Source organism: Scophthalmus maximus, chromosome 22, assembly GCF_022379125.1.
Source record: "Scophthalmus maximus strain ysfricsl-2021 chromosome 22, ASM2237912v1, whole genome shotgun sequence".
NCBI lineage: Eukaryota > Metazoa > Chordata > Actinopteri > Pleuronectiformes > Scophthalmidae > Scophthalmus > Scophthalmus maximus.
Window position 1 is genome coordinate 9,668,547 of NC_061536.1, and position 14,972 is coordinate 9,683,518.

Genomic DNA, 14,972 nt, shown 5'->3' on the forward strand with positions numbered 1-14,972 from the left:
TATAAATCAATTAAAATAATAATGTGAGTTTTTGTTGTTGCTGTTATTGTTGTTGTTTGACAATTGGATTAATCGACTTATCATTGCAGCTCTAACTGGTATAAATAACTAACTGGTATAAATTGCCGACCTAATACACAACCTAAGTTCTGCTAACAAGTTGACATATCCTAATAATTAAATAATATAATGTTACTAGAAGACTGTATTTGGGGGCCATTATGCAGCATTAGTACTTTTAATTGTTAATACTTTAAGTGCATTTTACTGATAATATATCTGTTTATTTTAGTGAATAGTATTTACTTTCATGTGCATTGTATATTTTTACTCTTTTGATGAAGTAAATTGTGTTGCATTCCTGTATATTTGTGCATATTACGGAGTTCTATTCGGACAAGTATTTCCGGCATGATCCCGACTTCCTGTGTTCAACTTGACACAAGCTGTGGTCCCTCCCCCTCCTTCTCCTCGGCCGAGGGAAACCCGTCAGGAAATACCAGCGGCACAAAGACAACGTCACTTCCTAGAAACTTTTTTTTCACAATGAAATGCGTCATGTTTTGAAAACAAAAACCCTGTGTTTTAAGGTGTTGTGCGTTTCCCACCGCCCTTTGCATCTAAGCTTCACGAGAACACGTATGGAAAAACTGACGAAAGACTCGTTGTAAAGTATAAAACTACAGCAGAGTCATCCCCGCAGCAGATTCACACTCCGCACTGTAGATGTCTCCAGAATCCGTGCACATCATTTCGCAGCATGAACCACAGAAGAAAACAAGCAGGAAATGTTACACTTCAACATGGGAAGTGAACGCAGCTGCCAGCATCAAACACTTGTGATTTCAAAAACCTAACTGAATTTGAATTGAATCCATCTTTGCTTTAAAGTGTTTTTGTTGGAAAAAGGCCACAGCTCTGTCTGTGTGTTCATTTGCCTAACAGAGAGAGAGAGAGAGAGAGAGAGAGACATTTCAGCACTACAGTCAAAGCAGGTGTGACTCAGTCTGGGATCTCCCATCTGTTATGTTGAAGGAGGATGGACAAGGTGATCAACTGCTTCAAGAAAAGACCAGATGCCGTGGCCAGGCTCATCTGCTTCCCTTGGGCGGGCGGAGGGTCCATACACTATGCCCGCTGGGGGACCGTCCTCAGCTCTGTTGAAGGTAACACACATGGAGCATATTGCACAAGAGTTGCACTTTGCATTGTCACTCAATAGAACTTATAGGGAGCCCTAAGGAACCCTTTCGGGGGGGGGGGGGTTCTCAACAGTGTGGAGGAACCTGTCCAGTACAAAACAGGATCCTCAAGGAACTACTTACAAAGGTTCTTTAGAGAACTGCTTTGTGTGATTTGGGGGTTCCATTTCAAACTGATACAGTCATGTTGTTATCCCTATCATCGACATTGCACAAATATACTCAGTATTCACAATTTCTCAGATGTTTGGGGGAAAAAAAGTCGTTTTTGTCATTTTTATTCTTTTGTGCAAAAATACCCACTACTTTGCTTAAAAGGAAGGTGAACAATGTCTTCGAAATCATCATGTCTTCCTCAAAGAATCCTTCTTGAAATGTTTTAAACACTTTTATTTTTTTATTTTTTTTTACCCCTCAGTGTTTGCCGTCAAACTGCCGGGCAGAGAGAGTCGAGCCAAAGAGCCGTTCTTTCAGAACATGCAGCAGATTGTGGACGAGGTCATTGGCGTGTTGTTACCGGTGCTGAAAGAGAAGCCGTTTGCGCTCTTTGGTCACAGGTATGATGAGAATACGTTTGTTTTTTAAAAATATATAAATAACACCACATCTGTCTGTTTCATATGAGGATTCTGTTTGAACTTCTCGGTTCTGTCTCGTAGTTTCGGTGCCTTCACGAGTTTCGCTGTGGCAGATGCTCTGAAGAAGCTCCACAACCTTGAACCGGTTCACATCTTCCTGTCGGGTGCCTCTGCACCTTATGTGAGTTCATTTATCCAAATTGACTGTATGTCACCATGCTGTGCTCATCAGTATCAAAGGTAGTTCTTAGCACATATATTAGAAATAATAAAACAACAACAGTCTACACAGTCCAGATTTGAGTGTATATTTGAAAACCAGTTTGTTCTTTGACACGTGTCCCACTGATTCTTACGGATTCTGTCCAGCGGTGTTGGTAATATACAAGTTCCTTGTTGTCATTTTTTTTTAGTCAGAGATTCGTGTCAAAGCCCCAAAGAGAAGCGAGTTGTCAGACGACGATTTTCTCAAGTGGTTGATTTCGATTGGAGGAACTCCTCCTGAACTTCTGGCCAACTCTGAAGTCATGAAGCTCTTCCTTCCTGCCCTGAAGGCCGACCTGCACGTCGTGGAGAACTACAGGTGGGCTGACAACTCCTGCTCGTTCCTTATCTCATATTTCATTATTCATTTTCAACAACGCAAGATTTAGAATGAATGTTGGCAGAAGCGATACGATTTGATGATGTTCCCTGCAGGTGTAACAAGCCAGACAATCCAACCCTGTCCTGCCCAGTCACATGTTTTGACGGAAAAGACGACATTCCTCATGACTTACAAGGTCAGTAAGTTCCCTGCAGTGAGGGAAAAGACAAAACAGCTGCAAATACATGTCCGACCACAGGCAGTGGCTAAAAACATACAGTAGCACGCTGTGTGCGCTGAAGGCAGTGAACGAAATGAAACGAGTCTTTGTAAGTTCGCTTCCAGTTCATACTGTGTGTAATTAATGCTATCTATTTATTTTTTATTAAAAGCCTGGAAAGACATCACATCAGGAGATTTCACCACCAGGATGCTCGACGGATCTCATTTTTACCTGAAGGATTCTGGAAATGAAAAACATATATTAGACTACATCACGAATCACCTGGAAACATTAGAAATGGACTATTTCTGATCAAACGTGCACGACTACTGCACAGGGTAGTATGTCTAATGACTTGAATGTTTCTTTTATGAATTCATTATGATGGAGTGCAACATTTTTTTCTTTAACCACGTTTGTGATTAATTTAATTGAAAACATTTAACCTCCTTACCTCACTTCTTTGGCAAGCCTTAACATTACATACAGATTACACGCGTTACCATGTTGTTGTTCTTTTGATTTTAGTTAAAGTCCCAGTCTCTTCCAAAGGAACTCAATCAAAAAGTCAGAATTGGCCCATGTGGTATTGAACCAACAATTACTTAAGCCTAATTTAAGAGTTATGTGTTTTTAATTGCATATACAATTTCCATCCATTTGCATTAAACAGAGTTTACATAAACTAATAAACTAAATTTGTTTTCAAACAGATAGGTTTATTGATATTAAATACACAAACCAGTATCTTTGGTTATAACTATATTTATCTGGTAATTGTGTATTTTAAACATGTTGGGTTTATTAGAACTGTTACCTGGAATTTCAGTCTTCCTTTTTCATTTATGTTTGACTGACAAATATGCATCACATTAACTTTATCAGTTTGACAACTTTGAATATTTCATAAAACTGACTGCATGGTTACAGTCTTTATTTTTATTCATATTTTTAAATGCATCCACTTTGCCACCATGCAAAGTCAGTCCAAGTCTTTTTTATTGGATGTACATAAAATGTTCGTGGCACAGATTTGAGATGGTGGACATTTCCTTACACTACAAACCACATTTGAGAATAAATACAATGTCTTTATCGTATCAAGTCACATTTTTACAGTGGTGTTATTCTTCAACTCTAATATTCCACCTCCAGTACTGTTGTGAGACAGGAGGAAACAAAATTATTATTGATTTTACAGATTATAGATTTTGTATCACTGTAATTAAAACTCCCATTTTTATCATAATTATAAACAACACAATCTACAAATATCTACAGTGCTTGAAAAAATGTTTTTGCATCACATTCAGGATTAAGGCTTTCTCAGGGACTGATTGACAATGTTAAAATGGTTTACTATGAACCAGAGGAGACACTATGACAATGTTCAACGTGTGCTGGTGAATAACATGCCACTGTGCACACAGGCCTCCTCGCTTCGCCCGCGGCTCCCCTTTGCCCAGTGACGGGTGACGTTAGAGAAGCAGGGAGAGGAACACAGGTTATGGGATTGTGAATGTTGAGATTAAACAGTGGCACGGAAAGGAAAACATCGCCTAGTCAATCTTTTGAGAGTAGAAGGTGCAAAGTCTGAGGTTTAGGTTTTGTGTCCCTGGCAGCCAGGTCAAAAAAGGAGAAGGGGTCAGGATGCTGCTACATGTGGCCTCCGTCTCTATCGGAAGGAGGCGGAGGCGGTGGTGGTGGTGGTGGTGGCAGGTCGTCGTTGCCCCTCTGCTGCCTGGCGGGAGTGTCGGCCAGCATGAAGGAGTCGGTGGAGCGAGTGCTGATGCGAAGCGGAGCCAGGCGCCGCAGGTTGCTGGGCGTCCACGGCAGCCTCACCTGGGCTCGCTGCGAAGGAGCGACCATGCTGCTGTCGAGCTCGGCCTCTGCCAGCCACGGAGGGATCTGCATCGGAGCCATGGGGTCCATGTCCGGCATGAAGGCTGGGTTCTCAATTCCGGCTGGATGACAGCAAGAAAGGGAATTAGTGCAAGGACAAGGTTTGAAAGTGAAAGACAAGGTGAATGAGGGGGTGGATTTGTTTTACCTCCTGCTCTGTAGGTGACCCTCATGGGGATTGAAGTGCCTGGTGCATCGTAGCCAGAGGCACTGTCTCCCTCTGAGAACTCAAAATCTAGAAGAAGGAAAACAATGAGAACAATTACTTTCAGAAGAAACTTGCTCAAATCAGGGCTTGTTTCTCAAAACTTAAAAGGCAGATACAAACCTTCATCTCCAGAATGGCTTTTACTTTTGTCCAGTGATTTTCCATTTGGCATCTGCAGTGGGGAGGGAATTTTATGAATTACATCTTAAAACTAAGAAACAAAATGTGAAAAGGCACAGGATTTGACTTGCAGGACTGGGATTTATTTGCAATGGCACAAGTGAAACTCCTTGAAAGCATCATATTTAAAATATAGTCATGTTTTTCAGCTGTATTTTGGATTTGAGGGTGCAAACTATAATATATTTCTATGTATGCTATATATTATCGGATGAAAATGACCTTTTGCTGCTGTTCTCTCTTGGAGTGCTTGCTAATTGTTTTTGGTGGAGCGACGCCCATCTTTGCAGACTTAAAGGACTCCAGGCGAGTCCTCATGGTCCTCTGGAAGATCTCCTGCACCTCGTTCTCGTCCTCGTTGACGTTGAAGTGGCTCCGGCTGTACCTGTGCCGGTGCTGTGAACCAGAGAACAAGGCGGTCAGAGTCGGAGTGGGGGTCGGAGAATTGGTTACTGATAAGGCGAGAAGAGGGAAAGAAGATGGTCTGTAACTCTACGTCGTGCGTAGACAATAAGTTCAGACATGAATAAGTTCATGACCGTGTTGATGAATGTGACTCAACGTGTTCACCTGTTTCCTGCCCTTGTACAGATGCTGTTGCAGCAGGTGGTGAGTGTTGATGCCCTCGGTTTCCCTCATCCCCTTCATGGTCTGGTCGTGCATATCCAGGCTCACTGACGGCACGGGGTCTCTTCTTCTGCAGGGAAAAGGAATCCTGTCAGTTACTTCCCGTGCTGCTGTACGACCGCTCGTGGTCACCAGGTGGCGCCGTCTGAGCAGTCAACATGGGGACAAAGCTGATTGCGGATCAGATCTGGTTTTCAGGTTCTGAACGGTTTATATGCTTTTATCTGTGAACTTAATTACACTTCACTTAAATTGTTAAGAGTTCAAATGTGAAGAATTAAAGGAAGGGAAGGGGTTTTTCTAAGTTACTGTGAAAGAGTTTGTTCACTGTCAGCTAATCATACACTGGAGACATAATATCAAAAAATCGTACTTGTTATGTTTAACGTTAATTACTTCAACTCAGACTTAGCTTTATTGTGCGCTGCGCATAACAAAAGGTCTCATTCATTTTTTTAACAACAACTGTATTTGCCGTAAAACTCCCGTCACTACAGCCACGACTGGTGTGGCTCATACACAACATTGGGTGTCTGGAGATCCAACCAACTCTCAAAAGCTGAGATAAATCGGCACAGTCAGTTTGTTGTGAGCTGCAGAGGTCGGAAAACATGTGATTGATGGAGACGTTCAGATTTGTCTCCCCCTCCTATGTCACTGGGGGCCTCATTAGCGTTGCACCAGCCCCCAACTGGATATCTCCACCCCTGTCTCACTACTGACTTCACAAAGGTCTGCCCTTGCATGTGCACAGCGCAACTTGGCATCAGAGAAGAAAAGCTTCTCGGATTGAGTTCCTTTTTTTACGACAACGTCCCAGCGACAGTTGGCAGAAACTCTGATGTGCTGTGTGCTTACGGACCACTTTCAGCCCTCCCGCGACTGTCATAGACGTGAGGTGAAAGGGTTTGCTCACCTCATGTCGGTACCGGCGCCGCGGTCGTCCGACATGTCAGCCATGATGTCAGGCATCACCTCCGAGAATTCGTCGCCCAACTTTTTCTTGAAGTCGACGTATGCCGTGTCATTGCGGATGAACTCCAGAGATCCCCTGCGCTCGCCCTGCACCGCAACGGGACGAGAGCACGTCCTTTACACCTTTTAATGTGCACTTGAACCAAACGACGAGGCGCTCACGCAGCGTGTGATTCCTCACCTCAGCCACGTAGCTCATAGCATCCTTGAGGTTGAGCTGATGGAAGACGTTGAAGACGTGGTCGCGGTTCTTCCTCGCCGACGGCTTCATCAGAAGCCACGTCATCCACTTGTCCTCAAAATTCTTCCACCTGCACAACAAGAGGAGATGCTTTTGTAGCCTCATTCAGACATGCACAGTCAATAAATGTTTTTTTCAGTTGAAACATTTCAGGCGTCTTCACATACTTGTCCCTCATGTTGTTGTGTCCGATTTGTCCAGATATGTCTTCTATGGCAACAAGCAAGTGATCAAACACCTACAACAACAAGAGGAGAAGGAACTCTGCAATAATTGGACATGAAAGTGTAAAAGGTCAAATGTTAATAGTTTTGAGCTTTACCTTGTTCTGTACTTTTTCTATGAGTGTGAGCTCCGATACTTTGGCTCTCTTTACTTTTAGCCAAGTGACCAGAGGTTTCATGGTTATCCCCTGCAAGGGAAAGAGTTTCAAAAGAAGTCTGCTAAATGAAGCCGGTATCTGTGTTGTGTAATTAAGCTGCAAAAAAACGAATATCCCGTTGTGGCTCAACAACAAGAATGGTCACCTGAAGAATGACGGTGAAGTACACTACGATGAGAGTGGTGCTGATCATCAGGTTCTTCTCCTTTATCTTGCTGTCGTCCAGCATCACAGCCAGGCCATATGCAACGGCCCCTCGCAGGCCACCGTAGCTCATGATCACCTGGTCTATGAACCCTATGGGGACCAGCCTGAACTTGTTCAGGATCCAGGTGAGGAAAAAGACACCTGCGGTATACATGCACACACAATCTTGTGACCTCCGACCTCAGATTGTGTACCTGTTTCGTCCGAAAGGTGACAGCAAAAGACAAAGAAATCTCACCAATTATTCTATACACAAAGATGAAGAGGAGTGTGAGGAGGATGAAGCCCGTGTTCCACACCCAGATTGACTTGTCTATGGCCGAGATGCCGAGGAAGACGAAGATGATGGTTTCCGACCCATTGGCCAGAACCTTCATGACGTATCTAACTGTGGTGACGGACTTCTCGTCCATGTTTGCGTTGATGTACTTCTGGCAGCATATTCCACAGAAGAGGACCCTGCAAACCAAACACGCAGAAATAAAACGAGTGCCACTTAATATATTTATGACTAAGGCAGCCTTTTTTTTTTTTGCTCCATGGGGTACTAACGAGAGGATGGCAGACAGCGAGAGCATCTCAGCAGTCAGGTAGGAGAGGTATCCCAACACGAAGACGAAGCCCGGCTCAATGATCTGGATGTTTTTAGTGTATCTGGTCAGAAGAGAGATCAGCAGGCCAAACACAAAGCCCAAGAGGGAGCCGCCAAACGCCACCACGAAGAAGGACACTGGAGAGAGAGAGAGAGAGAGAAAGAGGACACGTAATAAAAGTTATTCAACATAACTTGGATTTTATGCCTTTTAATGGACACTTTGCATCTCCAAAACCAAAACCCAGTGTCCACTTGGCCCGACCAGCCCTGTAGTAGCTGGTACTCCAACCATTTTAATGATTTAATTAATCACATCTCACCTATTCCTTTAATAATCTCCACAGCATCAATTTGGGATCCTCCCAGTGACACAAATGCATCAAATACATTGAAGAGGACCTGAAAGAAGAAGTCGAGAAACATGCTTTATGCCATTATGTAAAGAAGAGGTATGATGTATAGACATAGTAAAATCCTATTATTGTACCGATCCTCATCTATTAATTCAAATGCTTTTTTTTCTCATATTTCTGTATCTATTCCTTACCTGCAGCTGCTATATTGTCATTTAACTGCCCTTTCTTCAAATTCTATTAGATGATCTCTTGTTTAAAACTGATGAAAACCTACCTTGTTTTTTAATTGACCTCCATGTTTTTGGAAATGGCCCATCATATTTATTTCACTGATTTTAATTTATTTTATTTTATTTTTGGTAATTTGGTGCAAATTTTTACCCAGTACCTTAAAAAAGCTGCATGAATGTGCGTGTAACCTTTGATAATTAAGGTCAGAGCCTTGACACTGTCATTAAAAAGGTGTGGAAACTTAAAAGTAACACCTTTGTATTCCCTCCCACTCCCGGTTGTACTTTAGATATGAATATAGAGGAATTTTTATGATTCATTGCATATATATTGGCTAAGCAAATCCTTTTTTTTAGATCAACCATCTCAAGGAGCAGATTGTCAGACCAGCCAGGGATGAAGTTCAGGGTAAGTAACAAGACCTCAGTCGGGGGGCAAAGGTCCCGACTTTGAAGTGCAGAATGTTTGCATTACACTTCATGTCTTGTAGTTGTGCTTTTCCAGTGACGGATGTCTCGGCAAACTCAAACTGTTCTGCTTCTTGGGTGACCTGAAGTAAAGTTACGAACCACTGTCACGCCGTCGTTGAGCAGCGACTCTCCAAACACCATGATGAAGAGGACCTCGTTGACGTGGACTTGCTCAAACACGGCGATGACGGCCACGGGGTCCACGGCAGCGATCAGACTGCCGAACAGGAGATACTGCAGCAGGCCGATGTCCAGGTCACCTGCAGCAAAAGCTCCAGGTTATTTTGTTCAAGAACGTCAAACAAATTAAAGTAGTTCAAAACGAAAGTAAAGCCAAATGTTAAATGTATTTACTTCCTGACTTTTATTTGACTCTCTATTTACTCTTGTTTATGCTTTAAGCAATACCAATGTCTTTTGTCCTTTCTGTCACTTTTAAATATGTAGGTCACACATACTTAGTGGCTGGCAGCTTGCTGCAATAGAGTGGAAGTCGGTCTTACCCATGGCCCCTCCCTTGTGACACCCCCACAGCGACAGCCCCAAGCTGGCGGCGTTCCAGCAGGTCCCGATGATGGCGTAGACTAGGATGGCCCCCAGGTTGCTGAAGAAGAGCTTGTTGGGCATGGCGTAGCCCGCGTCCAGGATGACTTGAGGCAGCAGGAATAAGAAGAACACCGTTGGGGTCAGTTTGAACGTCTGCAGCTTGTCTGCGCCCCAAATCATCCCGCCCAGGATGAAGCCAAAGCAGATGAGCAGGCCGCTCTCTGGGATCACACTGGTCACATGGTGGTTGGCCTCGATGACTGAAAGCAGAGAGGAGAATACACAAGACAAAATGAGAGATAACAAATTATAAAATCGAATGTGAGACTGTCTCAAATAACTTCCTGTGTTCAGTTTTCAGTCCTTGAGTTGAAACCAAACCATAAATCTAAAACTCTTGCGAGGTTGCAAAATTCGCAAATGATCTACCGTTGCACTCGGCTGAGAGAGTGTTACTTTTTTGTTCTGGGAATATGATTAACCTTGTGTAAATATTCAAAAAATAATCTCTCTGCGTAACTAAAGACAGACTTTTGCTTCAGGCTACTCAACTTAATGGCCTGACAAAGTGACACTAAAGCTTATTTAATAATAAAAACCTACCGAACCATGGCAACAGATTGATTTATTCTTTCCAGCCCACAGGGTTGGACATTTGTCCTGAGGATGTGTTTCATTCAAAGGTAGTTGACGATTTGTTGAAGACACTTTGGTTTGTCACACAGTAGTTCAGAGTTGTGTTTATATATCCGTGCATTCATGTGGAAAACCTCATGAATAATTTAGCTGATACAGTCCAGGTGATATGTTAATGCATCTGCTGGTCTCTGGAACAGCATGTTGTGTTGATGACACAGATTGTTCAGTGACACTACGATACAACAGAAAACTATGCAATTGAAAAAAATATATATATGAATGCCTGGAAGTGTGGGGCACATACTTCCTCATGTTAAAAGCCCCCGAAAACCTAACATGGACCTAAAATGAGCCGGTTATTTCACATTAAAACTGTTGTTTTTTGTAAGGGTTTTATTGTGTGTGTGTGTGTGTGTGGGTGTGTGTGTGTGTGTGTGTGTGTGTGTGTGTGTGTGTGTGTGTGTGTGTGTGTGTGTGTATGTGTGTGTGTGTGTGTGTGTGTGTGTGTGCGTGTGACAACAGGACAGCATTGTAATAGTTTAGCAAAATAGCTCATAGCATGAACATGATCTTCTCTCACTCTCCACAGCCTCACACTGAACCTTCATTCCCCTTCATGATCCGTTTCCGCCCGGCTACATCATAAAGAAACACCACTTCTTGTACTTGTAATGTCCTGAAGGTCTTGTGATGTGTTTAACATACCCAGCTTAGCCAAACCGGCCACCAGTATCCACAGTGCAATTAGATAAGGCTCCTCCACGTGGTGCCACTTAAAGTTGACAATGGGCACTTCCGTGACGCCGGAGCCGTGAGCGTGTTCAGTCTCATTCGGGCTGGATTTGGACTCTGGAGGCCTCAGATGGGGTTCTTGGTGTGTTGCCGTCGCTTTGTCCTTCACCCTTGTGACCCCTGAGACGGGGCACATCAGCAGCACTGACCCCGACAGCCAGAGGAGCACATATCCGGGGCGTCGCATTTGATCAAATCAACAGACCAAAAGTAGAGCAAAAAGGGAAGTAACACTCAACACAAAAGAAGCTCCTCGTCTTTCCTCGCACGACCTCATACGCCAACGTGCAAAGAGTGTTTCCAAGGCCAGACTGAACTGCTACACGGTGTGTCACACTGCTTTCTTTTATCTTTTCACTGCACTATCTCCCCTTTTCCCCGCTAGTGCTCCATCTTTCTATCTGAGTCCGTGACTTGGTGTCCTCCTTCCTCCCACAGTCTGTGGTCAGCGTGAAGTCAGAAGTGTGCAGGACGCCAGACTCAGCCCTTTATATGTACAGTATCTCCTCTACGAGCCCGGGGTGTGTGAGTGTCTGTGTGTGTGTGTGTGTGTGTGTGTGTGTGTTTAGGTTGGAGGTTTGAAGGGGGGAGTAACGGATGTCCAAGAAAGGTCTCCAGTTATTCAGTCACGTTTGAAACACTCACCAGTCGTTCCTGTGTTTGTGCTTTTTCAGTCTCCGTGTGGACTTGCGCGTCTGATAGTTAGGGAGTGTGTGATGGGCCAGAGGTCATTTGGTCCTTTGAGAGCTGATGAACCAATACCTGTGCATGTGTTTAGGAATATTTCCGCTGGCTTCATCTCCAGGCTTTGGTGCTTAGTAATGATTGACACAGACGTTACTCAATCTTGGCTAAAGACTCCGCTGATGTGAGGGGAAGCTCTCGTCCTCCGCTCAGCTCTCACTTCAAATTTAAATCAATCATATCCGAGTGACCTTTTATGTTTATGTTGACAAGTGCCTTATACAGGAAATGTAAGATTTGTAGGATTTGTTGAAAAATATAGAATAACTGCAGCTTTATCCTTTGAATAACCACTGCATGGTTTAAACGTAGGCTCACTGTAGTCTGTGTGTGGCTGACAACACAAAGTGCAGGTATATCAGCCCACACTATGATCTCCCATAAGTGTTGATCCACTGAAGTTGCTGCGTAATGACTGGATGTTTTCTTTGGCCAACAGTCCCGTCCTGTTTGAGCAACACAAGGGACAATGGTCTCATTGGCAAGATGGACTGGTTTGATGATTTAATATAAAAGCTCTCACTCATCAGGTGTCAAGTCCGTACGTCTCCACTAAGAGCAACATAAACCGCTTGTAAAGAAATAATGGTATTATTAGGTAAATCAAGTTGTTCAGTTGTTGGTTTTAAATGCTGTAAATCACAATTAAAAGAACATTAAGCTGCACAGTCAAGCATAACCTCCTCAGGAGAGCCTTATTAACTAATGACCCTAATATATCCTGCATTACAGTGGCTGCTCTTTAACTTAATCCTTTCAATCATTCTGAAATGGCCACAGCTCTGTGCCCGGTACAAAGAGAGGTCAACTTCATGGTGAGGTCAGACAGAGGTCATCCTAAGACTGGGAGGTACAAGAGGTTTCAGTTAAAGATATGTTGTGTTGTGGTTTATCATGTCTGAGATTATTTTTGAGATCATCTCACATTCTGAGATGTGAGGAAAAAAATCAGTAAAACAATAACATTAGCCTAATTCTAACCATTTGAACCAACCCCCTGAGAAACCTCTGAAATGTGGAATAAAACCATTTTATTTAAACCTTTCTTCAGAAGACGTCAGACCAGAGGAGTTAATGCGCCGACTGAAATGGGTGAAAGGGAAACTTCCTAGTCAATAATGGACGCATGAACCTGCATTCACTGGCCATTGTCTTTCAGTTAGCACCAGGAAGAGGGTCCAGTCTGGAGGGGGGAGAATAAAAGAAGCTTTGTAAATCTGCAAAGAGGAAATACGATCAACCGGTGCCATTGTCCACACTTTATAAAACCCTGGTGAGTAAGTGTTACGTCAGTATCAATAGTGTGCATATAGTGTTTGTGTTTTGGTTTATGTAAGATGACTTTGCTGAACTTTACTTGTTTCACTAAGTGATTACATCGATCCACGAATCGTTTTGAATTTCACAGCCGTCAATAGATTTTTCACAGGGCTGGCCCAACTGAACAATCAAACATTTATCAGTCCTGTTGTTGCCACATCTATAAAAGTTGAATCTGTGAATAAAACAGCGGACTTAGTGCCAACACTTCAGATGTCCTTGTGCTAATATTTGCGTTCTTGCAGCTTTTGGTCTTTTTAATGTTTTCTTTAAGGGATTTCAAGTGCAAATTCCAAATTGATTGATTTTTTTTGAAGCACTGCGGTTTATTGCTGAAAGGTGAAATCCGCCTTTTCCGTCTTTTGTAGACTTTTCTTTTTTTCACGAACTATACTTGCAAATCAGTTCTAAGACTTAAATCAACTTTAACTATGTTGAATTTTTAAAGGGTTAAGTCTTGCCAACTTGCAGTATTTGATTTGGGAACATTTCTTTCCACAAAAACTCAAAAGTCAATTGTCAGTTTCCCTTCTCCGACACTGAGATTGCCATGTAACGACTTGGAAAACCACAGTCCCCTTTTTATGCCAGTGGAGCATGTACACACACACACACACACACACACACACACACACACACACACACAGTGTGCTCATTCATTTACATTGTCCACATTGACTATTTACGTCTGTTGTGTATACAAGAAATGATAATGACAATTTTCTGTGATCACAACAGGACAAGACAAGTACTGAGGCCCCATCTGGTGTGATGGTTGACAGAGGTCAAACTTTCATTTATGTCCATTCATTTATGTCCAGTTTTTTTCCGTGGGGTAATCAAACCCTGAATCTTAGAATGAAGTTGGGAAATATGACAATATTTATATATAATATAATGAAACTAAATATCACCCTTCGATCTACTCCAAATATCCTCTAATGTTTTGATTTGATCTTAAACTGGTGGTAGGATTGTTTTCTCACCGTCTCTAACATTTTATAGACAAAGTGACAAGTTCAAAGACAAAAAAATACAACCAGATGAATCGATATCAAAAAACATACTGCCTTAAACTACACCTAGTTTATTGTAAACATACTTTAAATGTCCTTCTGAAGAACTGAAATGTTTTATATATATATATATATATTTATTTATTCTTTACAAAAAACATCAGGAAACATTAGCTCTCCATGGAAAGGACCTGGTGGAACTCACTGATTTTGCAGAGCCAGCTGACCAGGATCCACAGGGCCACCAGGTACGGGGTGGAGACATGGTGCCACTTCCAGGTCACAATAGGCAGGGTGGTGATGGGCCCTCCTCCGTGACCACTGTCTCCGCTTGTGTTATTACCAGTGTCTCCGGTCGTGTGGGGACCAGTGTCTCCGGTCTTGTCATGGCCTGAGACCTTCTCATGCCCCGTGGCCGAGTTTGAGCTTGAGGTGTCCCCATGATCGCCACCGTGCTCCGCAGCGCCTGCCTCCTCGCTGGCCGGGCTCGGGCCACAGGACACTATCAGCAGTAAGGACAGAAATAGAGCAAATCTCCAGGTGGCTGCCATGTTAGACGAAGAACGTTTCACAGACTCTTGGGCAACTGTTATTGAAGCTGTTGACTCAAGTGCTCAGGCTGTAGGCAAGTCTCTCACTCATCTCCCGAGTCTCCTCCTTCCCTCTCAGGTCTCCTTTGCTCCCTCACTTTATTCTTACATTCGTCCACATCTTTACCTGGCCAGCGAACGATGGCTCTGCCCTCAGCCAGGGATACAGCTTTTGACAGAAGGTGAAGCTCAGCCCATCCTGATGCTTGTGTGTCGACTCCCACTTTGTACCCAGCCCAGCAAGTTTGGCCACTTTACTCAATTGGAGATTTGATGCTCTTGTCCTTTCTTTATTGGCTGTGAATGTTTTTCACCAATTATACTTCTTGTTTGGAATGAACCACAAAATGACTTCTTTAAGT

General features: G+C 43.1%; 2 protein-coding genes and 1 long non-coding RNA gene across 6 annotated transcripts; 2 read left to right on the forward strand and 1 right to left on the reverse strand.

Moving 5' to 3' along the window:
* Window positions 1-565: 565 nt before the first annotated feature.
* On the forward strand, window positions 566-3,294 carry olah (oleoyl-ACP hydrolase). Its single transcript, XM_035619928.2, has 6 exons — window positions 566-1,166; window positions 1,621-1,759; window positions 1,862-1,961; window positions 2,194-2,363; window positions 2,480-2,562; window positions 2,759-3,294. Exons 1-6 carry the CDS (start codon window positions 1,040-1,042, stop codon window positions 2,899-2,901), a joined length of 762 nt encoding a protein of 253 aa, XP_035475821.1. The 5' UTR covers window positions 566-1,039; the 3' UTR covers window positions 2,902-3,294.
* A 193-nt stretch (window positions 3,295-3,487) lies between these two features.
* On the reverse strand, window positions 3,488-14,764 carry LOC118291615 (sodium/hydrogen exchanger 3). 4 transcript variants are annotated; one of them, XM_035619922.2, is made up of 16 exons: window positions 14,226-14,764; window positions 9,467-9,769; window positions 9,063-9,223; window positions 8,227-8,305; window positions 7,864-8,041; window positions 7,550-7,770; window positions 7,250-7,452; window positions 7,045-7,134; window positions 6,890-6,960; window positions 6,663-6,792; window positions 6,423-6,568; window positions 5,450-5,573; window positions 5,102-5,275; window positions 4,820-4,871; window positions 4,640-4,726; window positions 3,488-4,553 (listed from the first exon to the last, which is right to left on the reverse strand). In XM_035619922.2, exons 1-16 carry the CDS (start codon window positions 14,569-14,571, stop codon window positions 4,246-4,248), a joined length of 2,673 nt encoding a protein of 890 aa, XP_035475815.1. In that variant the 5' UTR covers window positions 14,572-14,764; the 3' UTR covers window positions 3,488-4,245. The 4 variants fall into 4 exon arrangements, with proteins under 4 accessions (XP_035475815.1, XP_035475814.1, XP_035475817.1 ...); XM_035619921.2 differs by having other exon boundaries at window positions 5,450-5,576; window positions 14,226-14,763; XM_035619924.2 differs by lacking the exon at window positions 14,226-14,764 and adding an exon at window positions 10,854-11,453.
* Window positions 11,841-14,351, forward strand: LOC118291621. The gene is made up of 3 exons (XR_004786718.2): window positions 11,841-12,957; window positions 13,743-13,788; window positions 14,185-14,351. It is a non-coding gene; the product is annotated as an uncharacterized LOC118291621 (long non-coding RNA).
* Window positions 14,765-14,972: the final 208 nt, after the last annotated feature.

Excerpts from the sequence above, each read along its gene's own strand:
- olah (XM_035619928.2), top strand. The coding sequence starts at position 1,040 with ATGGACAAGGTGATCAACTGCTTCAAGAAAAGACCAGATGCCGTGGCC. Across the intron at positions 1,167-1,620 it reads CGTCCTCAGCTCTGTTGAAG|TGTTTGCCGTCAAACTGCCG; the intron begins GTAACACACATG and ends TTTACCCCTCAG. Across the intron at positions 2,563-2,758 it reads CATTCCTCATGACTTACAAG|CCTGGAAAGACATCACATCA; the intron begins GTCAGTAAGTTC and ends TTTTATTAAAAG.
- LOC118291615 (XM_035619921.2), bottom strand. The coding sequence starts at position 14,571 with ATGGCAGCCACCTGGAGATTTGCTCTATTTCTGTCCTTACTGCTGATA. Across the intron at positions 6,961-7,044 it reads TAGAAAAAGTACAGAACAAG|GTGTTTGATCACTTGCTTGT; the intron begins GTAAAGCTCAAA and ends TTGTTGTTGTAG. Across the intron at positions 5,577-6,422 it reads GGCGCCGGTACCGACATGAG|AAGAAGAGACCCCGTGCCGT; the intron begins GTGAGCAAACCC and ends TTTTCCCTGCAG.